At 45.3% G+C, this 25,829-nt stretch overlaps 2 protein-coding genes across 3 annotated transcripts; one reads left to right on the forward strand and one right to left on the reverse strand.

Annotated features, from left to right (window-relative positions):
* Positions 1-268: 268 nt before the first annotated feature.
* On the forward strand, positions 269-12,958 carry LOC143155633 (poly(U)-specific endoribonuclease-like). Its single transcript, XM_076328604.1, is given in 7 exon segments — positions 269-297; positions 7,635-7,734; positions 9,750-9,861; positions 11,072-11,193; positions 11,279-11,388; positions 12,006-12,159; positions 12,581-12,958. Coding segments are annotated over 7 exon segments (888 nt in total). The 3' UTR covers positions 12,842-12,958.
* A 967-nt stretch (positions 12,959-13,925) lies between these two features.
* LOC143163049 (lactosylceramide 4-alpha-galactosyltransferase-like) lies at positions 13,926-25,385 on the reverse strand. 2 transcript variants are annotated; one of them, XM_076343706.1, is made up of 2 exons: positions 25,326-25,385; positions 13,926-15,618 (listed from the first exon to the last, which is right to left on the reverse strand). In XM_076343706.1, exon 2 carries the CDS (start codon positions 15,613-15,615, stop codon positions 14,482-14,484), a length of 1,134 nt encoding a protein of 377 aa, XP_076199821.1. In that variant the 5' UTR covers positions 15,616-15,618; positions 25,326-25,385; the 3' UTR covers positions 13,926-14,481. The 2 variants fall into 2 exon arrangements, with proteins under 2 accessions (XP_076199821.1, XP_076199812.1); XM_076343697.1 differs by lacking the exon at positions 25,326-25,385 and adding an exon at positions 16,633-17,384.
* Positions 25,386-25,829: the final 444 nt, after the last annotated feature.

The raw sequence follows: 25,829 nt of genomic DNA on the forward strand, positions 1-25,829 counted from the left end.
AGGTAAGCAGGTCATGTCACTGCACAGTCTAGGTAAAGACATTTAGCTGCAGGAATGGAGTTATTTATTCCTGTCATTTCTATGACAAAAACATGCCTGGCTGTGTAATCCTCTTACTTTTCTCTTTGAGGACAGCTGCTGCACCAGAAACTCCCAAGTAAGTGGAGGGATTATAACACCATTGGCTAGAGAGAAGGACTTCAGAATTGAGAGGCTGAGGCTTAGGAAACTGGGGAGATAGCTAAGAGACAGGCTGGGCACAGGGACCATGGAGCTTGGTGGGAGACAATCTGTCAGGTGAGGCTCCAGCTTGAGAATTAATGCTTAGGGAAGGGTGGAGACCTCAAAGTCCCCGCTCCTTGCTTTCAGTGAGCTCTGACCTGGCTACGTTCCCACTGACCAGCCCAGGCCCTATCTCCGCTGCTTTTCAGTGTTGGTCAGCATGTGGAGACTTGGCGGCAATAGCCAAAGCTCCCATGGGAATGTCCAGCAAACTCAGTTTCTCAGAAACTTTCCTCTTCCCTATATCCACGCACAAAAGGTGACCCAAAGGCCTGCTCTGGCTTCCCCGGGGAAAGGACTAAGCCTGCTGTAGATCTGCATGGTGTTTGTGCTAGCTGCCAGCTTTTACTCGGTCTCCCTGAGTGAGCCTGTCCAGCGCAAATGTGTCCTTCATGCATGTGTGAGCCCTGACTGCTTTGGTCTGGAAGCCTGTAAAGCACAGTGTTCTCGCTCACCCTCTCTAGATCCACCAAAGCAGTTTAAACTAACTCGGAATGACCCTTTTCCCTCTTCAGGGAAGTTTAGGCACGTGACTAGAGGCGACAAACCAGCACTTATCCGTTGGCCATCCTTGGTTAGAAAAGCAAAATACTTAGGTCAGAAACGCACAGAGATGCCTACATGCTTTAGAAACAGGTCTTATTCACAGGGTTTCCTTGTGACCTTGGCAAAGGTCAGCATCCAATGTTTGAAGTGGCAGCTTTGTTAGGCAGAGCATCTTCCGCAAGTCTATTGCCCCATTCCTTTGGAAATGCTGTTCACATGTGAGACAGCGCCAAATACTCTCCCCGTTCCCTTGTGCCAGAAGAGAGGAACAGAGAGCAGGGGGACCCTAACCTCAGCTCCTGCGCAACAGACGTACACTGCCCTGTGCAATGGGTTTGACAAAGCATTGCCTGGTCTCTTCAGTAGAGAAAGCCAGCCCGTGGTGTTAGCAAGGTCACTCTCTGGACACTCGGATTCTCTTACTGCCTGCATTAGACACGGGAACGACCCAGATTCTGCGCTGATCTCATTTGCCTTTGGTCAGTACTTCGTTTCTGTTGGCAAACACACCCTTTTACACTCTTTGGGATCCTTAAGTTTTTCTTAGCTCAACAGCTAAACCATAGGACAGAAGTTTTACAACAGATTTAAGTACACATTTGGTTATGAAATTGCTAGCGATGCTCTTGATCTGACCTGTAATTTTATCAAAGATTAACTTAAATCCGCTGACTCCAGTGATGCTGCTGCTTGTAAATGGAAATTCCCTGGGCCCCCATCTGGGCTCTTTCTGCTAATGTGAATAAAGGAGTTGCAACTTTGTTGGGGACAGAATATGCCCGCTGGCTTTTGTATTTTAAATGAAAGCCTAGGAAAAGACTTCCTGCATTCAGTTGATAAACACAGGCACTGTATTTTTGTCATTTATCTTGCTTACCCAGAACTGCAATAAATAGTACCAAAAAATGGTAAAGAAAAAATTGGGTTAAAAGTCAGGATATTCAATTTTGAGATACATTAGTTTCCCCTACCAGCGTCAGAAAGAAGCTTCACTTTTAAGTGAGCTAGCTGCATGTCTTGCCCCCTGTGCAATCCCATGTAGCAGGCATCCTCATTACCTGCAGCTTTGTTTGGCTCTAATACTATTCTTTGAAGGGGTACATGGACGAGAGGTGCAGAGCCATTTGTATAACTGGTAGCCTAACATCAAACCATTTTGGCTTCTGTATATACATACATACAGTTTAAACCTAAAGCTATGTTTTTCAGGAATTAATTATAATGAAGAAGAAAATTTTAAAAGTATCAATCAAACAAAAATAAGCTTTAAACCACCTGAAGGTTAATTTAGCCACATAATGAACGCATGCTTCCCAGGACAGGCACTGGAAGGGGTACCTTCACTTTCCAGCACCTGCCACCACTTGCTTCCAGTGGTGCCTGCAAAGTGCTGCCTTTGTAAAACATTTCCTGGTTATAATGCCTCCTAATATTTACAAAGTCACAACTAGCAATTTCAGCTGTAAATAGAGAAGCACACATTTTTTAATTTTTCTTCCCCACCTATAATTTTTTTGATCCTGATTTATTATCATCTTCCCTTATATTGTCAGATAATAACGGTATATAGAACAGCAAGACTAGACTGGCCCGTCCACCTCAGTCAAGGCTTTCAAACTTGAAGAGCTTATTTCTGGGCCCAAAATTCACGCAGAGATCTAAAATCCGTTAACAAATAATGCAACGTAACTCCAGAAGCAATGCTGTGACTCATGTCTGCAGTTCATACAAGGTTCGTATCTGAAAACCCAGGTGGGAGCAGGCGGCGTCGCCACGCGTCTCTCAGCCATCACCTTCTGTATTTCCTGCCATACCGATTGTCTACGGCGATAAGGCGAAGCAGGAGCCTGGTAGAGGTGGCTCTGACTTCCTGGTCTGAGCGTGCCTGCGCCGAGAGAGGTGTGAGACGTGGTACTGTCCTTACGCTCCGCATCTTCTTGTGGGGTTTGGCACTTCCTGCCTCTCCCTTGCCTTCCTGTCCGTCTGAGTGACAGTCCTCAGCGGGTAAGTGGAGTATAAGAGGGAGGGAGCTCCGTGCCTTGGACTACCAGAAGGATTTCTGAGCTTCAGGTTGCATTTTCCCTGCTCGGTGTATTAGAGAAAAATTTCTTCCTGGCATGGCTAACGGGCAAGAGAAAATCACACTAATTCTTCCCTAACACGAAGGGCAAGTGGGGATGGGATATATTCGTCTGGGAGACGTGTAAAAGGGAGTTATGTGAAATGCAGCACTGCAATAACCCTGCTTCCTGCTTCTATTCTGTTTTACTAACTCGTCAGCGTAAAAAGTTGGTGAGACAACTGAATCATCAGCTCTTTTAGCTAAAATAAGATGATGCTAAGATCAGTTTTTGCTTAAACATAGCTGATAACATAGAATCGGTTCTCCAAATGGCACCTGCCTGCCCAGAACCTTGATAGAGTGTTTGCCGACTAACTGCACACTCTTACGTTTGTCCCTTGACAATGCATTTTCTTTTCCACCTACAAAACCTGCCTTATTTATCCTTTGGTATTTCAAATACCAACTTTAAACTAAGAAAAACTTCACTGGAATCAAGTAAAAGGCATACACACTGGTGTAAGAGGAAAATGGAGAGAATTGTTTGTATCTTCTATTAACCATATAAGCTGATGCATGGATTTCGCAACATTTGAACCAACTTTTTTAAATGATTGGAAACTCCTTGTAAATGGCTGCTCATCAGCCATTTCCAAATGCTTTCTTCTCTATGCCAAGATTAAAGGCTTTTTAAAAACTGGATGTTGTTCAAAGGATCTCTGAAGGTAAATTTACTTTAGAGAAGATGTTCAGATGTTCAGTCAGACCTTCTTTGCAGGGATCCATGTGATCCATTTGCAATACATTTTTTCTTGCTTTGACACTGTTGACTTGCTCACATGATTCACCATTGACCTTTTAATTCTCTTCAAGTCTTGAGTCATGTCTGATTTATAGCAATAAAGGACTTCTTCTTGGGGCATTGTTTTGGATAGAATGAAGGTTTCATACAAAAAAGTAATTTGGAAAAACGGGCACACCATGTGAATGTTTCACTTGAAAGCTATAATAAATGGAGATGTTGGATTCTTTTGCCCTAGCTGCACTGCTGGTGCATTAGAGTTACTATTGCAAAGAGGCTCCCCCAAAAGTTTTCTCAGCTCTTACGAGTGCAGACTGAGTGTTCTTGTTGTGGGGGTGGTGCTCTGCACATGTAAGCACATCCAAGCAAGACTCCAACTGCACAAAATCCAATTGGCCAGACTTCTTGCACAGAAATAATTTATTCTATGTGAAAGCACAAATCTAACAACTGAGAGATTTCACCATAGGGAGGGGATTGAGAATTAATGATAAAAACCTCTGTTTTGAGTCATACATGCAATCATATTGAAAACCAGAGAGTAAATACACAATACTCTTTCTCAGGGAAACCTTACCTAAATGCTGTGTGTCATGGATTTGCATGAAGGTGTTGGGCTTCTTCTCTTTGAAGTTGTCTCACCTCATATGTGTAAGCTAAGTTTATGGACCTTATTTAAAGAAATACTGTCCAGAAAGTGTTTTTACAAGATGACTATGTAAGTTGCTAAACAAGTGCTTTGCTTTGGCAGGGATATATTTTTCTTTATTCTAATCTTCAGTTACAATGTGTACAGGTGGTCTGCTCTGTTTGGATACTAAAGGGACAACAAAAAGGAGAGGCAAAGTCCATGATGATATTGTGGTAGCACCCAGCAGAGAAAAAGGAGAGAAAAGGCTTTTATTTTATAAAATTAAGTGACTGTAGAGTTTTGGGACACATTTTCTGAGTGCAGGAATACATTTAGTAGAAGTATATTTATTAAATAAATATGAGGATTGAAATCTGTAGGTATGCTCTTGCTGTAACCCTCTCCTGAGTAGACACCCTGAGCTTGCCTCCATGAGCTCATGCAATATTCCGTAACATTTCTAGAGGAGAAACGATCAAACAGAGCCCTACAGTCCTTTATAAACACAGGACAAATCTGCCAAGAGCAGACCAAGAACAAGCAGTAGGTATTGAAGGGATGACAGATTTCCTGTGTAAGTGACTTTTACCAAAATACATACATACTAAAATATATGTATATAAAATACTATATATATGGAACAAAATATTAAAAACAAACAAATCCTGACATCCCCCCTAATATTTCACATACCTTGGATGTTCCACAGAGAGCAGACTTCTATCCACCACTGGTATTTACTTCCAAAGTAAAAACTGTATTAAACATAATAGGGTGGTACTCAAACAGATACAGAGGAGTAGACAGCAGGAAGGTCCAGAACCCAGGAGAAAAACGATCCAATAAAATTAGGTCAGTCCAAGATAACATGAATGTAGATGGCGCTTGAAGTTTGAAAAACATCTCTGGTACTGTTCTGTGAATTTGCCGATCCTGTTCTTGGGACTTCAGCTGAGCTGGTGAGATGAACAATTTTCTGTTTAGTGTTGGTTTGTAAGCTCTTTTGAGAAGGAATTGCTCTTCGTAAGACTCTGGAAAGAATGTGGAGGTACAGCTGAAAATAATTTAAAATGCTGCTGTTGGTTGCTTCTGTGATATGCCGCGAGGCTAGCTCCCGGTGAAGTTGAGCAGGTGCCTCATTTGGGCTGCGCAGCCAGTATTGATAATGTGATGCCACAAGCCACGCTTCTGCTGTATAAGAGCAACCTGGGGTTTGGGCAAGGGCTGAATATAGCTCCTCTGTGACAGCCTCCTTCTGCTCCACTGTAAGATCCATGCAAGTACTTGTTCCAAGCAAAAATCTTCTTTCATATTCGTGTTTAACCCTAGCAACCAACATATCCTTTGGCTCCCATATACTAGAATTTTTAGTCCTTTTCCTTCCTTCAGGTATTGACACCTATTCAAGCCCAGTTCAAAATTCAGGTGATCCTGCAGATTTCCCATCAACAACAATCTCAAAGTATCACAGAGCCTGAGCGAAAACGGACTGTCAGTGCCTCTTGTGTAGCTGAGGTACGTGATGGCTCAGATTTCCAGCTGCAGGCAGACTGAGGTGGTGGCAGCCAAAGTAGTTACAGTTGTCTGCCCTGCCCTTCTGTAGCAGGTTGCTTTCCCCACTCTAAATAATGCTGAGTATAATATGAATATCATATATGTTCTTTATGCCTCTCAGCTGCTGCAGCTTATCCTCTGGTGCATTAATGTAAACTGGCTGCTTTTGGGTCTTAACTCAGGGATATGAATTCCTTTGGGCAACAAGCTCTCAAGGAGTTAAGCGCAGATTGCTTACGCTTTTCAGGATTTTAATCTTAGGCTGTATAAGCTCCATCCCACAGTTATAGAAACAATTCTGGAGAAAAAGGATTGCTCAGTAATGTGGAAAAAAAAGTCCCAGTTCTCCAGGCAGAGTTTGCTACTTTCTGTTTCCTTCACTATGGAGCTTAGACCAGCAGTTTCTGAGCCAGCCATGAAGTGCAGTCCAGGACAGGAGAAGGCACATAAAATCTTGCTGTGCTGCTTCTAGACTAATTTCCCACCGTTTGATTAATGCCCTCTTTTCTGCTATGACTTCTATTCCCTGCCTGCCAACAATGGGGCAGGTGCCCACCTGCCTCACTTTTTGCTCTTCCTGGCTCTCAAGCTGCCTCACGTCAAGGCTGCCCCATCAGAAGACTCTTTGTGACCTTACCACAGTAATTGTTTGCTCTTTCTGCTAGAGAGCATGGAATTTGCCACTGGCCAGAATAGAAGGAGAAGACATAACAGTAATCAGTAAGGAAGTTCAGAGTTGGGCTTGAAGGTGCCTTGGTTCAGTCTGGGAGAACCAGTTGTTAAAATCATGGCAAGTTGTCCAAATGACTTATTTGAAAGACATGCCCATTGTTGACAAATTTCTGCACTTTTTTCTTTTCTTGAGAACATCTACTTTGGAGGAGAAATTCAGAATTATCAAGCAGTTCTGCTCTGGGCTTCAATGCATGTGCTGGTTTGTAACTGATTAATTCAACTGTCAGTCATTTAAAGATTAATCCACTTCTCTTTCTTCTCCACTCTGTTCTTTGTCTTGATCTTACGTGTTAGTGTGGACATAATGCCCTTGAAACTGGAGCTACCTTTGGGCAGTTCATCACATTAACAACCCTTCCTGAATCTTGTTGACAGATGGATGGATAGGTTTGTACGGGCATGAGAGATCAGTGCATGAGAGAATTTTATTGTATGCAGACCCTGTGTTTAGAGTCTTGGTCATCCTTCAGCACGCTAACTTTATGCTAGGATAACCATGCGAATGGGTGAAGGAAAGCATCTCTAGTGTGGAGTCTTGCAGGATAAAAGGTAGGAAGAGTTGTATATAAGCTTGCTGCTAGAACAGCATCATAGAGAGAATTCTTTGCTTCCTGTTTTGTTGTGTAGTGTTGCTGCACACTGATAACAATCTCCTGCTTGCCTCGGGTTTGTACATAGAATCCTCCTGAATGAAACACCACCATCTTAATTTTTATTTCAGTGCATGGAAAACCGCAGGAAGGCTTATTAACAAGAACTTTGTTAAAATATACTCTAAAATAACCTTAGGGAAGGCTCAAGCTTCCTTACAGGTTACCTGCATTCTTTAGATATGAACATGAACCGTAAGCTTTATGGTTTTTAGAGCAGCACTCACAGGAAGGTGTGGGGAGAAGCGAAAGCTCTCCTGATGACAAGCTAGTATCCAGAACATAGAGTGGCATTAGAACTCTAGAAGTGACTTGCAGAAATAACAGTATGTGTCTTTTTTAACGTGCATATTTCTCTGGATTTCTTGACAGGAAGGCCTTAAATCATGAACTTTCTAAACTTTTCAGTAACATGTGGGATATGGATGTTAACCGCCTTGTGCCTGGGAAAGACTACACAATTGATTTGCAGGTAACCAACTGCTAAGTCACACGAGGATTAAGGGCAGTACAATACTGTAGGAAAAGGTGTCTGCAAAACTGCCTTTTGCTAAAAGTGTTGCCTATGCTTCGTCATTTCCACTAACGGCATAGTTAGTGACAAAGAATCACTTAGGAGAGGGAACAGCACAGAGAACACATTAATGGTCCACACTACCTGCACGTTGGTTACAAGTGGAGTCTCTCAGGTGTCTGTCTTGGGTCCTATAACAGTTAATAACTTTATCAGTGGCCTGGAGGAGGGGATGGAGTGCCACCTTTCCAATTTTGCAGATGACAGCAACCTGTGGTGATGAAGTTGGTATGCTCAAGCGCAGGGCTTCTCTTCAGCCGGACCTAGGCAGGCTGGAGAAATAGGCTAAGGAAGGAATATCATGGAATTCAACACGGACAAATGCAACCAGAACAGGATGCCCAGAGAAGCTGTGAAATCTCCACCTCCAGAGGTTTTCAAGACCCAACAAGATGACACCCTGAGCAATATGGTCTGAATTCAGTGTTGACCATACTTTGAGCAGGACTAGAGATGTCCTGAGGTCCCCTCCACCCTGGATGTTTCCGTGTGTGTATGACTGCTTGTGTATATGGTCTGGGTGACTTGCAGCGAGGAAGAAGGGGAGATAGGTCCCAAGTCATTCTTGGGGGAATAAGGGAGGAATTCCTGGGTCTCATCTGGAGAGTGTGGAGTAGCACAGAGGTGTGGGTGAGGAGGGTTTCAGGGTTGTTGCTACCAGTCCCAGGGAACTGTGAGGGACGAGTGGGTATCAGATTTGATGAGCAGCCATTTCACTCCTTGCCAGCTCAGTGTAGTGCAAACATGACCATGTGTTTTGGCCACAAATTGCACCAGGCCACTGAATATTCAGTATTCAATTTTGTACTCACACAAGTGCTCAAACACTTTATTTCAACGTTGCTTCATATTATAAGATACAATTTTCTGTTGCTGATAAACTTGAAAAAGAGGTACGTACCTCAGGCCAAAATGCGTGTGGGGAAAACTTCTCCCATATGCTTTCTCCATCTCTCAGAACAAGGCTCTAGTTACCCCTTGCCCGTGTTAACAAACTGCTCCTCATCTTTTCTCCTCTTTCCTTGAGAATGCCCTTTTTGGAACAGAAACTTGAAAATTGTCAGGAAAGCCTCCTTTCTGTTTTGGATGTGCTTATTGGTAACATTGATTAAAATGCCCTTAAATGTGGCCAACCAGAAGTCTTCGAAAACTTCAGAGCACCAGGATGCACCAGTCCAAAGCTGGTGGAGCTGCACAGAACAATCTCGGCATCTCCCCGGCACTGGGGTGATGGCTGGGGCTGCGGTCATGAAGTCAGAAAGAGAAAACAAAGGCTGAGACTGAGAGAGCCTACTCAGGAGTGGGATTGCTTAAGCATTATAACAGAGGAGAGGAGAATTAGACTGGCTATCTTGGGCCCTGCCCACGGCAGGGGGGTTGGTCTAGATGACCTTTAAAGGTCCCTTCCAACCCAAACTATTCTATGATTCTATGATTCTATGACTCAGGAGAGAAACAACCCCTCTGCTGCACTGCATGGCCTCATAAACTATATGCAGTGGGTCTGTGGGTTACAAATGAACAGAGAAAGAAGGTGCACAAATCTCTTTTTTATTTATTTGTGGTGGGAGGGAGCCTTGGCTCTACATTACTTCTTTTTATCATGTGATGTATATAGCATAGTAGCACAGCTGGTTACTGATCAGAACTGAGCTAACACATGGGTCATCACAATCACCTCTGAAAATGAGCCAACAGAGAAATTCCAGGCTCTTACAATGTCAGAGATTATGTCTTTTTTCTTTATGCTGGTAGTGTTTCTGTAATGTCTTGCCTTGTTTCGTAGGAAGACCATTCCTAACAAAGAAACCTGATAGCATTATGAGTTTTGTTTTGATTATTATAAAGGCAGGCACTGTCTCCTCTAAGGACATCTTACTTCTTTCATTGTCTTACTCCGGTGTTTCTCCTAGGGAAAAGCAGATGTCGCACAGCAAGGTGACAGTGCTGTCCAGGACAGCGCAGCCAGACATCTGTTTCACAACGTAAATGAAGAACGCCTGAAGAGCATAAAAACTTTTGCAAGTGAGACCCGTTCTTTTGTTAATGGTGGAAATGACATGAAGAATCCGTGTTGGTTTTTATGTGTTTGCCTAAAATATAACATCATATAGAATTTGGATGGTGGTGAGGATCATCAGGCCGCATGTCATTTGAAGGTAGTTTCCACAACATTTGCATAGAGGTTACCTGTAGCCTCAGCCTCAGGAAGAACATCCTTTTGTGCCTTAGCCAAAATTTGAATTTTTCTGTGGTTCTTCCACTACAAAGTGAAATGGATGAGACTCTTGTCATTGCTTTGATGTTACTCCATGTATTGAAAAAGACGCCAAAGTCATCTCTCCTCCTTTGCTCACAGCTTCTAGCCCTTTCAGATAGCGCTAGGTCCACAGCTACTCCTTGCATTTCTGTTGGGGGCTATACTTCAAGCATGTCTATGAATGTATGTTTCCTTCCCTGATTTTTCTTTTCCCCGGATAGAGTTACATTAAGCTGATCGAACAGCCGGCATAATGGGGAGCACTCTGCTCCCCCCACTCCTCTCTGAGCCACACAATCCTGTGTCTAGGGCAGCTCTGGTACTCACTGAACCCTACGCTGAGTCCCTTCAGCTCACTAACCCGGCAGGAAGTGACTTCGGTTTTTGACCTCAAGTATTTTTCTATCAGCTTGGTGTGCTGAATCAGCCCCCAGAGTCCACTGAGTGTCAGAGCACAAGTAGATGAAGCGACGGGAGGGAGCAGGGCGCAAAAGGGATGCAAAGGAGAAAATGAACCCATCCACTCGGTGGCCATGCGCTCAAGCTCAAGCCATCTCATGTAGGTTTATGCTGTATTATTCCTCTGCTGAAGTAATGCCCACAAAGCCTTCTGCCAGCATAGCTCAAGTTCGTAAGCCTATGTCTGTAATTTTGGTGGTCAGATGAGATGTGTTTTGGTAGAAGGTCATTATTGCTTCAGCACTTGGTTCCATAAGGAAGCTCAGTAGCGAGCTGTTTATCTTAAAAAGAAGTAAAGCGGTGGTCTGGCCTTGAGTCATCTCTAGACCTACACCCAACAGTGCACCTGAGAATAAAATTTGACATATAAAGGAATGTCTTTCTCTAAGGGCTTTCAAGGCACATTATATGGCATCTTTTTATGATGGCAGTCTCCAATGACTGGATCACAGGTATGATTAGGCATATGGCCTGTTCATCAGGATGAGCATGCTGAGTGTTTCTCTTTTTCTGCAGCTTTTATTTCCTTATTGGACAACTATGAGACATCAACCGGTATGACAGAAGTAGTGACTCCAGAAGAAATAGTTGAAAACAATTGTTTTCTTGATGCTATCTTAGCGACAGAAGTCATGAAAGTGAGTAACACAGATCTTTTTCAGTCACTGAAAACACTGAATTAAAAAGTAAACTGTGTATATATCTTGGTTTTCTATCCTTCAGCTAGCTCATGAATATCTGCTTAAAAAAAAACTAGCAAAGCCAAACCTTGCCGATTTCAAATATCAGCTCTATGACATCTGGTTCCAGCTCTATGCCAGGAAAGGAGACAGGTATGTTTGATGGATATGGCCCCTGATAATCTCTACAGTATTCTGACTCAGGTAACTATAAGTCTGAGTGCCATCTGTTACACAGAGAACTGGAAGACAGCCTCAGAATATGGCCTAAATCAGGTGTTCATTGCTCCCACACAGATCGTGTTTAAAGACTTACTGATCAGATACTAACAGCATTGACCCTTGGGGTACACCACTGGTGAACTGCCTCCAGCTGCACTTTGTGTCCCTAATCACAGGCCTTCAACTGCAGATGTTCATCCACTTTTCAGCCCACCACATCATCCACTTTTCTAATCTGTACTTCATCAGTTTGTCTATGAGGCTGTTATGGGAGACAGTGTCTTGCTAAAATCTGGATAAGCAGCAGTGATGCATCTGTGGCATTTACTAGCAACCTTCATCATCAAATATAAATTTAGACTTAGTGGCTAGACGGCATTGCAAGTTTTGTGCAAAGTAAGAAAGAAAACCCAACACATCCAGACAAATAAAAAAACTGGTTACAAATCAACCTAAGCAAGCTTGTGCATTTCTTGCCTTTTACCTCTGCCAATTTGAACTATTTAAATACATAAAAGACCTATATATTATTCTTTGATTTATTACAGACCTGATTCTTGTGGTTTTGAACGTGTTTTTATTAGAGAAACAAGGCATGGTAAACAGATCTTAGGTTTGCACAACTGGGTGCAATTTTACATTCAGGAAAAGCGCAACTGAATTGACTACAAGGGATATGTCACTCGGAAGAACAAAACCAGGGTAAGAACAAGCAGGGTGCCTTTGCAAATAAGACAAATGGATCCAGAGATAAAAGCTGTGGTAATTAATCAAGACAGAATGACACAATCATAGGCTCAGCTGCTTTGAACCTAATTTGCCCAGGTGTATATAAGCAGAAGAAATACTAGCATGCCCTCAAGTCCAGCTTCTTTTTTTGCAAAAACTATTTTAAAAAGTAGTGCTGGTGTTTACAGAATTGCAACGCTGCTGAAGCTTAATTGAGATAAATGATCATGTACGCTCCAGAGGACAGGAAAAAGGCTGTGCTCTACCTATAGCACCCTGACACAGCAAGGATGACTGAAACTTGCAATGGCCTCAAAAATCTGGAGTCGGAAATTGTATCTGTCTGGCCACAGCTGTGTTGGAGATTATTTTGTTGTTTTGTTTATGCTTTCAGCCTCACAAAGATGACTAAGTTTTGAGCATCCAGTTCAGCTGGAAGGGCTCGGTCAAGCCAATTGGAAGCACCTTTATTGGTGTCAGCCCAGAGTTCGAATTTGCCCTTTACACCGTCATTTTCCTGCTGGCTGAAGAAAGAGTCACAAGTGAAACAGTGAAGATCGAGGAATATGAGCTACAGATGGTTGTTTGCCGCCATGGGCACCACATTGGAACAGCATATCCAGTACTCCTCAGCACCATTAGTGAAGACTCGTAGTTAGAGTGATCAGGCAACATTTCTTTTTTTTCGGGGGGGGGAGGACACGGAACCAGACGGCAGAGTAAGTTGATGTGTTGTTTTATACAAGTCATTTTGAGTAAAAATTGATGACTCACTCTCTTTTGGTCTGCAGTGGAGTGTTTAATCAATAGTGTGCCGTGACTCAGTGTCTGACAAACCTTGAAACATACTGCTGCTCATATTAAAGGCCAGATCAAACTTACATCAGCCTTCCTTCGTGCATGATAACACTGTACTTTTCAGCAGATAATGGAATTTAGGAAAAGGCTATATTAAAATCGATACACATCTTTCTCTTATTTCTTAGCTACTGCATATTTGAAAGAGCAATAACCCCATATTGCTTACATTTTGCCTTCCAGACAGCAACTTTGATTTGGCACCAGCAGAACCACAGTACCTTTTTTCTCCTCTCCTCATTTCATAAGAGGTTAATTTCAAATGCATTTTTACAATCACAGTGCCCTGGACACACAGGAAACACATTCAGATGTGAGAATGGTCATCAGATCAACAGCAAGTTGCATTGGCTTTGCCCAGGTTTTCTAGAAGCCACAGTAGGCTTTACCTCACCTAACTTTAACAGTCCGTGGTATAGGCACCTGTGTTCCCATTACAGGCAATGATGCCTGCAGTCACTTATCTGCTTGTGTAATCTGCATGAGGGTTAGATGAATGCCCCTGCATAATCCGTGGACTAGATCTCCAGTGGCAATAACAACATGTCACTGGGGACACTGGTCCTAGTCCTGGACCTGGTCACTGGTCCTTCTGCTGATGTGGACATGTCTGCCCCTGTTCTTCCAAAATGTGTTCAATACTGCAGTAAAAGGAAGGTAGTGCTTTTCCGTCTCATACCAATGTAGAAACAGGCAGATGCTGAGACCCTCTGAGAATGTGAGAAGGACTGGTTAGATACTCACATGTCACCAGAATTTCTACAACAAAGCAAGGATCTTTACTCACACTGGTAAAAGAACAGCTTTTGGCTATTTCTTTTCCTGAAGAGGACCAGAAAAGTCAGCCTATTGCTGCGGAATGTAAAACAGTAGACAAGAGCATTTGAAATAAAGTACCTTTAGAAAACAAGAAAAACTTTACACTGAGCCGAGCAGGGATTTAAAATGTTTTCTGTTTCTTAAAGCAACTTTCATATACTCTCAGTCTCTCCCAAAACTTCACCAGCCGTAAGAATCTTTACCACCCGGGGAATTTGGTCCTAAGCTCCTCTAAACCGTGTCCTATAGCACTGGCTGGCATTTATTTACATACTTGCAAACATTTACAGAGAGCAAGCCAAGGGTTCCTACAGCTGTTGAAACTACACGAGAGGCATTTCAGGCCTGATACAATTGAGAGAACAGCAACAGAGGAGCAACTGGTAGGCACCGATGAACAAGTTCACCCTTCCCTGCAGCATCAAGGGCTACTGAAGGACAACAAGAGAGTCCAAACTCAGGTTCCGGTGTATATTTGAAGCACGCAGGATCTGAGGCAGATCTTGGAAATGGTACAAAATCACTGAGATGTCACACAGAATACTTGCTCCGTGGAAGGTGAAAGGCACTCAGTTTCCTTCAGGTTGGGGAACTTCCCTGCAGCCAAGGGCCCACAGGTCACATTACAGGCCTTGACTGCTCTTCAGGGTCCTTCTTCATCTTCGCATATGTGGCAGGGCAGAACTGAGAATACAGCTGAGCCAGCAAAGCCTGGGACGTGATCTCTAGCCTTGTCCCGTGGCTCAGTTTGTTCCATACGTGCACCGCGTAGGTGTTCTTAAGGAGCTTGTGAAGCTCCGAGGAGCTGATTGTGTCAAATAACTTCTTCCAGTTCTCCCAGCAGATAGGATAAAAGGCTTCTGGGGAAAGAGTACGCACCCCTTTGCAGCTCATGTTGTTCTGGACATTACTGATGGAGCACCACTTCTTGAAGACACGCGTTAGGAGATGTGGGCCCTGGTGCGCCCAGATCAAGCCATTGTAGTTATCCACAAAGTCCTGCATGCAAAGCTCCATGAACTCGTGTTTGGGCTTAAAGGACAGAAAGGCCCCGTTCAGTACATACTCGGACTGGGTACCAAGCACATTGGTGAGGTTCTTCAAGTTCCTAAGCACTATGAAGTCTGTGTCCAGGTAGATGCCACCAAATTTCCACATGATGGCAATTCTGCAGGCATCAGACAGGACAGGTAAGAAATAAGGTTCCTTCTGGTGCTCAGACTGCAAGTACCACTTTGCCAGAGGCGTCCCTGAGAAAAGCTCCGGCAAGTCCAGGGGCTGGATTTCCACATTGGGGAAGCAGCTCAGCAACGAGAAGCCCCAGTGGTTGGGTAATGAGGCGTTACCGTTCACCAAGCCCTTCATGAGCACCACGACCCTTGTCCCGGGGTGCGTCCGGGCCGCTGACTCCACAGAGCATGTGAACAGGTAACTTGGGTTAGTTCGCTCCGAGGTCTCCACAAAAAACACATCCCCTGGTGGAGGAGGGGGCCCACCAGGAATGGCACTGGGAGGAGAAGGCAAAAACTGAGCACACCTGCTTTGTGTAGGCAAGCTGTAGAGCTGGCCCTCAGCGTCCTCCCCAGTTCTCCAGTAGAACATGACAGCGGCAAAGAACACAAATGAAATGGTGAGGATAAACAGAGCCCTGAGCCCGTGGCTCGGCACCACCGTGGCCAGATTTGGCAGGCAGCTGGACATCCTGGGCAGTCTTGCTCCCGTCAGAGCCCGCTCTCCCAAGACAACCGTCATGATCTGAAGGGGAGGAAAGAAGAAAAAGACACTCACAGGCAAGGCAGCAGACCACGAGCCTTGGGACAGTGCCACGGCAGAACAGAACTCTCCTTCCTTTACGTCAGGGCAGCACACTTAAATTATGCCTTGGTCATTTCTGAAACAGTCTCCTGGCTTCTCTGTATTGTCACAGGTCCTTCAGGTCAATGCATAACTGAGGGGGAAGCAGCAAGGAGGATTGTGGCATTTCTACTGCCTCCCTCTGCTCCATCTCCAAATCCCCATGCTCCAGAACAGAGAGCTTCAGGAAACGGCAAAAGCTTTAATCAAACAGCTGTAACCAGACAGGGAACAGGACCGAGAACCCAGCTTGTGCAATCCCATTTCTCATTCACCCCTGCTTACTGCACCTGGGTCACATACTAAACTCGCCACATAGCCAGAAAATGACTTGTCAGCCGCACTGGGAGGTTTCCAAATGCAACAGCAAGAAGCCACCGCTCTCCACTAGGCACTGGGGCTTGGGGGACAGAGGAGAGGCAGCTGATACACAAATCATCACTCTGGATACCCAGAACATTTTCTTCTCCTGCAGAGAAATGCCAGCACGTGCCGTGGGTGTTACAGGCAGCGAAAAAACACCTCTCTGCTTTTTACAAAGCTATTTCCCCCTCCCTCCACAACTCAGCTTGTTGAATCCTGTAAATCATTTTTAGCTTGGTAAACTTTAGAAGAGAAATCAGGCTGGAGGGGACAGAGCCTTTGCAGTAGAGAAGGCAGGAAGGTGTGGCTCTAATCTAACAGTGAGCAAGCTTCAGGGTTACGTGCATATTTTTAGTAAGAGGAGGAACTTCTACTACAATCGCACTTCTATATATTTAGAAATACATTTCTGCTTTTGTAGCAGATAAGAGGACATTTTAGACGCTGCATTGGCCAGTCCCTTTATTTCACAAAACAAACACAGGAAATCTGGCGCTCTACCTTCCTCTGAAACTGCAAGTCCCACTCACAGAAACTGCAAATACTACTTACCTGTCCCCGCTTTCAAGACACCACAGAAGTCACTGCTCAGACGGACAAGATTTTTCAAGAGGTTAGTGTCTCTGAGAGTGCCTATAACTCTATGGTCTAGTACTTCCTTTGTCTGGAAAATAACGGTGAAAGGTGGAGTCTAAACACATGGAGAAAACAAGCAGATCAAGGAGGATGTGACATCATATGTTCAGCTAATATGGTGGCTGATATAACGGTCAGGCAGCTGTGCTGTGAAGAACTCACCTAATTAGAAATGAATCAGCAAAAGAAACAAAACGAAAAACAAAAGAAGAAGGAAACCCCATTATCGCTACACTTTAAAATTTATACTGTGGCAGGAAACCAGTTGTGGGTTTGTTTTCTACTCCTTTGCTAAGAATTCCCAGCGCTCACGCTGCTTGGGTGGCTGCCACGAGAACTGAGCTGAGAGCTTCATAGAGCTGCCTCCTCTCACCCCAAGACTTAAGTTCTGAATACTCCTTTGAACACACACTCTTTCGACCAATTAATTTACTCATCCATTTGGGAATACTCCCTCTTATGCTGGATACCGCATTGAACGACTTTGCCAAATTCAGGTGTCCCTCATTTTATGATAGACTTCCCCCTTGTCCCTGTGCTCGATGGCAGCTGACCTTCCCTTACAGAAGACAACGTTGACGCGTTCATGAAATACCACCTTTATCCATACAGCCACTACGTTCAGGGTTTAGTGCGGTTTCTTCTCAGTTGCCTGCAACAAATGTCACGCCTATTGCTCTGTAGCTTCCCAGACCCCTCCCCCCTCCCCCAATCCTTCCAAGCACTGCAGCACCACGGACGGACTCATAAGATGCCAACACTGGGGAAGCTCTTTGGAAAGCACCTTAAGCTATTCCCAGCCCTTTCATCGATGGAGCTCTCCAGGCCTCAGGTCAGGCCCCATCTAGTCACAGAATCACAGAGGGGTTGGGGTTAGGAGGCACCTCTGGAGGTCATTTGTCCAACTCCCCTGCTCAAAGCAGAGTCACCTAGAGCGGGTTGCTCGGGACCATGTCCTCTTGGCTTTTGACCTTGTCCGAGGACAGAGACTCCACAACCTCTCTGGGCAACCTGTTCCAGTGTTTCACCACCATTTCTTTCATTCTAATTTCCCGTATTTCAATTTGTGCCCATTGTGTCTCACCCCGTCACTGGATTCCACAGAGAAGAGTCCGGCTTCTCTTCTTTACCCCACCCATCTCCAGTCAGGTATTTATACACTTAGACAAGACAGCCCCCGAGCCTGCTCTTCTCCGAGAAAAATGATCAGAGCTCTCTCAGCCTCTCTTCGTACGGCACGTGCTCCAGTCCCTTCCTCATGTTAGTGGCCCTTCTCTGGACTTGCCCCAGTATGTCCATGTCTCACTTTAACTGGGAAGCCCGGAACCAGCACTCCAGATGTGTCTCACCAGTGCTGACTAGCGGGGAAGGATTGCTTCCCTTGACCTTGCAGGTAATGCTCTACATAACGCAGCCCAGCAGGCTGTTGGCCGCCTTTGCCACAAGGGCACACTGCTGGCTCCTGGTCAACTTCTTGTCCACAGGTGCATGGAGTTATCTCTCACCAGTTGCATCTCTCTGTTGAGCTTCATGAGGTTCCTGTTGGCTCCTTTCTCCAGCTTGTTGAGGTTGCTCTGAGAGGCAGCTCAACCACCTTGTGTATCAACCACTCCTCCCAGTGTTTCATCGTCTGCAAACTTGTCAAGGTCGCACTCCATCCCATCATCATCAAGGTCTTTAATAAAGACGTTAAACAGTACTGGCACCAGCACAGATCCCTGGAGTGTACCACTAGTTACTGGCCTCCACCTGGACTGTGTCGCTCATCACAATCCTTCAAGCCCAGAAGTTCATTCAGCTTTCAAATCCACCTCACTGTGTTTATGTAGTCCACATTTCATCAGTATGCCTACGAGGCTGTTATGGAGACTGTGTCAAAAGCCTTACTAAAGTCGCAATAAACAACATCCGATGCTCTTCCCCCATCCACTGAGCTGGTCATTTCATCATAGAAGGCCATCAGTTTTGCCAGGCATGATTTCCCCTTTGTAAATCCATGCCAGCTACTCCTTGTCCTACCTTCTTGTCCTTAATATGTTTGCAGATGACTTCCAGGAGGATTTGCTCCATCACCTTCCCAGGGGTCACGGTGACACTGACTGGCCTGCAGTTCCCTGGATCCTCTTCCTTGCACTTCCTGAAGATAGGCAAGATAGGAGTGACTTTTGCTTCCCTCCACCTCCCCTGATCTCTACGACCTTTCAAGCGTAACGAAGTCTCACGATGACATCAGCCAGCTCCCGCAGCACTCATGGATGCATCCCATCAGCTCCCATCATCCGTCTGTTCGTTCAGTCCTGACCTGTATTCCATGGACATGGTGATGTGCAAGAGACTGTGGCATGCATCCCCCACAAGGAGGGATTACAGTGTAGAGAAACATGCCCCAGTTCCTCCCACCTGTAGCCAGATGCAGAAATTAACTTTGGTTTGCTTCAAACTGATCTCTGAACTCCCTTTCAATCTCTCATCTCCTACTGACCTTCCGCCTCTCTAGCAGGCTTCCTGTTCCTTCTGCAGTTGGAAAAAAAAAACCCCAACAACATTGGTAGCTTTAATATCTTTTGTTAATTGGTTTTCAAACAATGTTTTCTATAGCCTAATGGTGTTTTCATATTTAACTTGCCAGACGTTATGCGCCTACCTAATTTCCCCCCTAGACATAGATTCCGCTTTGTGAAGAGTACTTTCTTACTTCTCGTGCCTCTACCAACATACTGCAGAGCCACGGCAGCTGCTATTTGGCTCCATCATTATACACCAATTTAAAGGTCAAGATCTCGGCTTGAGCCGTGATGGCAGGGTGCAGCTGAAGTGACTTCCTCCTGTAGTTTTCTCTTCTGGACTATGCCTATTCATCTGAGTTCCAGGCATGGTTTGCAAAGAAGGTACCAGAGAGACCGCAAGCCAAGTGCACACACGGAATGGTCACAAATTGAGAGAGATGAACCTGAAGTACATGAGAAGGATCAGCGTGCCGGTGTTCACAAATGGCATATCCAAACAGAGCATGTGGAGAGCTTTGGTTTTCTTCTTCTCTCCGGCTGAGGACAAACCAGCCCTAGGCAGACCTCAGCTCCCAACATGTATATGACTAAGGCAGGTAACTACACTTTCCTCCAAGAAGGGCTCTTAACCTGCTTTGCACCACAGCCTTCCTGGACCACACATTTTGGGGGCAGGGAGAAGAAACAGGGGGGAGAAGAACAGGGGAAAAAAGAGCCCTACAGAGCATTACTACTTACTGCGCATCCTAGATCCCCCCCAACACAAGAGCTCCTGGCATAGGAGCACTCTCAGCCAGCACAGAGAAAATAATCATCGTTCAGTTTCTTCCCAGGAGACCAGGTCCAGGATTACCCTACCGATCTTTCCTTACTCCTCTTCTGTTGCACTGTCCAATTCTGCATCTCCAACCCCCACCCCTGGCTTCTCTCCTTGATGTATGGCACAGCCGGGTACCAGCTAACCTTCACGAGCTCAAGGACTAAGAAGACAGGGCAAGAAACAGCTAGTGCCTTCTCACCACTCCCCATCATCCTTGACTGCATATCAGCAATGAAAAAAGCACAGGCAACTCTTTTACATCTCAAGGGAAAGCTGTTTCCCTGGCTCTTGACTCAAGGAGTCACAATAAAACCCTGCACACCAGACCCCACCAGTCCTTTCACAGCCTCTCAAAATGCTCCCCTAGATTCCAGGGTCTTTAGATCAGGCTCTGAAAGGCAGGTGGGAAAACCAGTGGCTGCAGCACAAGCTTTCCACGTTGAGGTCTACAAGAGCACAGACACTATCACTACTAAGGGAGGCTGTAGCCCACCACCCAGGGAAACAGCTACACAATTTCTCATGGAGTTTCCTATTCCGTAACATCCAGACCTTCCGAGTGAGACTAAAATGCCTTGCTTCAGATAGATTGCAGGTCATGAATGATGGGACTATACCTGGTTGGCTTAGGAATCAGTACCACACTGTGCTTTCATCTGTTCCCTCCACTCAAGTCCCAAAGATAGCATGTAGTCGTGGTCCGCAGAGCCTTCTTTCCACATTTGATTATGCTCAACTTGTCTCATGTTCATTCCACACTCCTAATTTAGTGAGTCACTTCAGGACACAACTTTAAAATGCTTTTCTGCATAATAACTAACAGATTGCTCAGACCTACCACCAACGCCTCGCAGAACAAAATGGCAGAGAGAAGTAATAGTAAAAACTGTATTTATTTTTCTTTCGCAAGGCAAAGGGAAGAAGGCCAAAGGCTGCTTTGGTTTGATTCTCTCCTTATCAAACCTCAGAACATTGACTCTACAGGGGAAAAAAAACAATGAAAAACAACAACAAAAAACCCCACTCCACTCACTTATCCAAAAAGGCACTTTCCTAGAATAAGCAGTGGTACATAAAGCCAGATAGTCATTGCAGTGGGTCCCAAACACTCCATAAGCAGTTCATGCTATTGCCACAGTAGCATCCCCTGTTATGCCTTTATGATCACCAACCACCATTTTACCATCTCTGGTAGGGGTTCCTAGCTCACTAAGATTTCTGTTGTTTAGTCCAAAGGGCCCAAAACAGAAGGAACCAGTACAAAGAGAAACCATGCCTCACTGACCACACACTAGGCTAGGGCTGACAATTTCGTGGCTGCTTCTAAAGAAAACAGTGAAAAAAACCCCACAGAGTAGTGACAGTGAGAGTAGGGAGTGAAAACAGCATCCATTTATACCACTTAGTGTGCTGAAGAATGCTTATACAGTTAGGAAGATCTGCTGTTTCCCCACAAAGTCTTTGTTGTTAAAGATGTTCAGTGTTGGGACAGCTGCAGACGTTCAAAATCCTGAATGCCTCCAGGATATACCATAAAGCTGGGCAGAACAAAGGGGCAGCACTACATACATACATGCATGTGGTGCCAGACACTGGAGGGGTGTTTCCAGTACCTTCTTCACTCCAGAGTAGCTACTTGTGCACAGACCTCACACTCTGCACAACTCACAGGCAGATAGCTTTCAATCAAAGCAGCACCGGCCTCTGATCAACACTGGACAGCTCAGCATAAAAAAAAACAAAAGGTGCACACCCTCCTTAAGCTCCCACAGCCATGTTCCCTGAGGGACAGGGAACTGTTCTGTAAAAGTGATGGGCAATATGTCTTTCTCATTTTTATCATCAAAGATGAGATAAATAATCCTGAGACAAACAGAGAAATGTTGCATGCTGTCCTGGTTTCAGCAGGGATAGAGTTAATTTCCTTCCTAGTAGCTGGTACAGTGCTGTGTTTTGGATTTAGGGTGAGAACAATGTTGATAACACACCAATGTTTTAGTTGTTGCTAGGTAGTGTTTACACTAGCCAAGGACTTTTCAGCTTCCCATGCTCTACTGACTGAGAAGGCTGGAGGTGCACAAGAAGCTGGGAGGGGGCACAGCCAGGACAGCTGACTGAAACTGGCCAAAGGGATATTCCATACCATGGGACGTCATGCTCAGTATATAAAGCTGGGGGAAGAAGAAGGAAGGGGGGGACGTTTGGAGTGATGGCGTTTGTCTTCCCAAGGAACTGTTACGTGTGATGGAGCCCTGCTTTCCCGGAGATGGCTGAACACCTGCCTGCCGATGGGAAGTAGTGAATGAATTCCTTGTTTTGCTTTGCTTGCATGCGCGGCTTTTGCTTTACCTATTAAACTGTCTTTATCTCGACCCATGAGTTTTCTCACTTTTACCCTTCCGATTCTCTCCCCCATCCCACCGGGGGGGAGTGAGCGAGCGGCTGCGTGGTGCTTAGTTGCCAACTGAGATTAAACCACGACAGTCCTTTTTGGTGCCCAACGTGGGGCACGAAGGGTTCGAGATAATGACAGGTTTGATTGGAATGTGCTAGATCGAATTCATACCTGTTATAGCTGTTTAGCTATTAATTGGCAGGCTCCTGTGCTTGCCATGGGGCTGGCTTGCCTTACTGTATATTAGAGTCTAGTGCTTGTTAGTGGCTGCTTTTTGCTTTCGCTGCTTGCTGTACTGCTGTACTGCTTATCATCGTATTCTGCTGTGCCTGGGAACATTTTGATAATGCAATGGCGATGTGCCTGGGCTGGCAGATGGCCAGGGCATCGCTGCTGTTTCTGTGCTGCTGTACTGGACAGGTTGGAACTCCAGTGTGAACTCGAGTCGAAGGGACTGTGACCTGTGGATGAGTCCATGCAGGAGCAGGACACCCCAAAGCGTCTGTGGCTGTGGATAAGCCCATGCCAGAGCAGGTACATCTCGAAGCGTCTGTGGCCGCGGTTACATTTGTGCTACAGCAGGTTTACTTCTGAAGGGACTGTGGCTGCGAGTAAGGCCACGCTGGAGCAGGTATATCTCTGAAGACATTGTGGCCCATGGAGAAGGCTGTGCTGGAACAGGTGCATCTCAAAGTGACTGTGGATAAGTCTATGCCGCAGCAGGCGTACCCCTGGAGAGACTGTGGCTCATAGATAAGGCTCCACTTGGAGCAGGTACTACCCTAAGGGACTGCAGTCTGTGGATAAGTCCAAGCCGGAGCAGGGGCAAGGGGAGGAGTTCATTGCAATGTTAAACCCTATGGTTTGATCTGAAGGGACCAGGGGTGGAGATTGTAATGGAAACACCTTTAAATTGTTGTAACCCATGATTTGAGTTGCATGTTATAGGAATTACTATAGCAGAAACCCCTTGTTGCTAGCCAGGCTAGGAGCAAGGGGAGGAGTTCATTGCAATGTTAAACCCTATAACCTGGCCCAAAGGGACCAGGGGTGGAGATTGTAATGGAAATACCTTTAAATTGTTGTAACCCATGATTTGAGTTGCGTGTTATAGGAATTACTATAGCAGGAACCACCCGAACAAGTGGAGGACAAGCCTTACAAGAAGCAGTGCAAGTGCAGCAGTGACCTGACCTGAGCTGGCTTTGGTACCCAGTAACTCCACGCAACACACCACCTCTCCTGTCCTGAGTGACCACCATCACAGATGGAGCCCAAAGTCACGGACTAAATGAACTCAATGGATATTTCATGGACATTTCTGGACATTTTACAGACATTCCACAAGGGTGGTCCATAGACTAAGGGAAAGATATCTGTGTGTTATATCAAAGGATGGAAAGCGGGGTGGTTGGTTAATGAGGTTGCACTGGAAAATACGGGACTTGAGCATGACGTAGATGGTATAGAATAAGGGGTGGATACTGTCCTGGTTTCAGCAGGGATAGAGTTAATTTCCTTCCTAGTAGCTGGTACAGTGCTGTGTTTTGGATTTAGGGTGAGAACAATGTTGATAACACACCAATGTTTTAGTTGTTGCTAGGTAGTGTTTACACTAGCCAAGGACTTTTCAGCTTCCCGTGCTCTACTGACTGAGAAGGCTGGAGGTGCACAAGAAGCTGGGAGGGGGCACAGCCAGGACAGCTGACTGAAACTGGCCAAAGGGATATTCCATACCATGGGACGTCATGCTCAGTATATAAAGCTGGGGGAAGAAGAAGGAAGGGGGGGACGTTTGGAGTGATGGCGTTTGTCTTCCCAAGGAACTGTTACGTGTGATGGAGCCCTGCTTTCCCGGAGATGGCTGAACACCTGCCTGCCGATGGGAAGTAGTGAATGAATTCCTTGTTTTGCTTTGCTTGCATGCGCGGCTTTTGCTTTACCTATTAAACTGTCTTTATCTCGACCCATGAGTTTTCTCACTTTTACCCTTCCGATTCTCTCCCCCATCCCACCGGGGGGGAGTGAGCGAGCGGCTGCGTGGTGCTTAGTTGCCAACTGAGATTAAACCACGACACATGCACAGTCTTTTACGTTTTTGACCATTGCCTTGGCTAAACTGAGAAAACCTCACATTGCTTATGGTTGACCTGGGAAACAGAAGAGGCCTCAGACAACTGCAGATCTAGAAATCATTTGAGTCACACTCAGAGGACTTGCAGGAAGCACCACCTGAAAGAGCTGTCACTTTGGGGCCAGGTGACACTTAAGATCTGACTGACTCGTGGTCATCAAAGGGGCCATTGGACCACCCCACTGCTGTTCCTAGGCGTAAGAAGAGAAGGCACACTGGAGGCAGAAAAGATTTTACAGTGAGATCATAATCTCTTAGTAGTGTAGGAGAGGGGATGGCCAATGCCCTGCTTATCTGCATTAACTCTATCGTAGAGCCAAGCACATGTGCCTCAGTGATTCCCTTTAGAGTGTGGTAGGGACCAGATGTAACAATGCTGATGGTCTCAACCTTATTCTTCTCACTGCTCTTTCTCCATTATTTTCTGACAAGAACTGTAAGAGCATCAATACGTCCTTTTGGCCATTAAGGCAAGGGACGAGTTTTGCCCCACAGTTTATGCAACAAACTTGCCTCTGTGGTGGGAGCCCTCAAAGGCACAACAGCACCTTGCGAGAGATACGTTAACTTTCTCTACTGCAATTCAGGAAGATGCTCAGGGAGAAGAGTCAAGCTTTCCACTGCCCTCAGGACCTCCCAGGAGAGATTTGTACTCCTGGACAGTGAATTGCAGGAGTACTCCAGGCTACTTGAAGACATCCACCATAAATGACTCATAAATGGACTTGAATTTAGACAGTATGAGTTCCCTACCAAGCTCTCTGTAACCTTAGAAATAGTTGTAAATATCACGCCTTTCCTTCAGGATCCGTCCAAGCGCTGAAAGATCTGGTGCATCTTAGATGCAGTTACGGACATTTGGTCACAGAGTCAAACTCAGTGTAAAAGATAGTTCAGCTTTTCCTGTGTCAGGTGCAATTTAAGGTGTGATTTAGGTGAGCTCTCCTGCTCATCACAGGGTGTTAATTTGCCACTATTATAAAATAAAACATTGCTGCGCAAGAGCTCTTCTAAATGATAAGCTGGCCTCAGATCCTCATGTTCTGATTTGCATCAAATTTCCACATCTTTAGATCTATGACATTGAACAGAGACTGCAGCATCCCGCTCCCTGCTCAAACCAGACATGAGAAAGTCTCCTCCACCAAAGGCTTCAGAAAAGAAGGGAATGAAAAGAAAAAGAACTTGCTTTAGTGCTTTCTTTCTTCTCTGTTTTCCTCTACATTTTTCTCAGGACACCTCCTCTAGCACATCCTT

The sequence above is a fragment of the Aptenodytes patagonicus genome, chromosome 1 (genome assembly GCF_965638725.1).
Source record: "Aptenodytes patagonicus chromosome 1, bAptPat1.pri.cur, whole genome shotgun sequence".
In the NCBI taxonomy this organism is placed as follows: domain Eukaryota; kingdom Metazoa; phylum Chordata; class Aves; order Sphenisciformes; family Spheniscidae; genus Aptenodytes; species Aptenodytes patagonicus.

Bases quoted from the DNA above. Each gene is read 5' to 3' on its own strand.
- LOC143163049 (XM_076343706.1), bottom strand. From the start codon at position 15,615: ATGACGGTTGTCTTGGGAGAGCGGGCTCTGACGGGAGCAAGACTGCCC.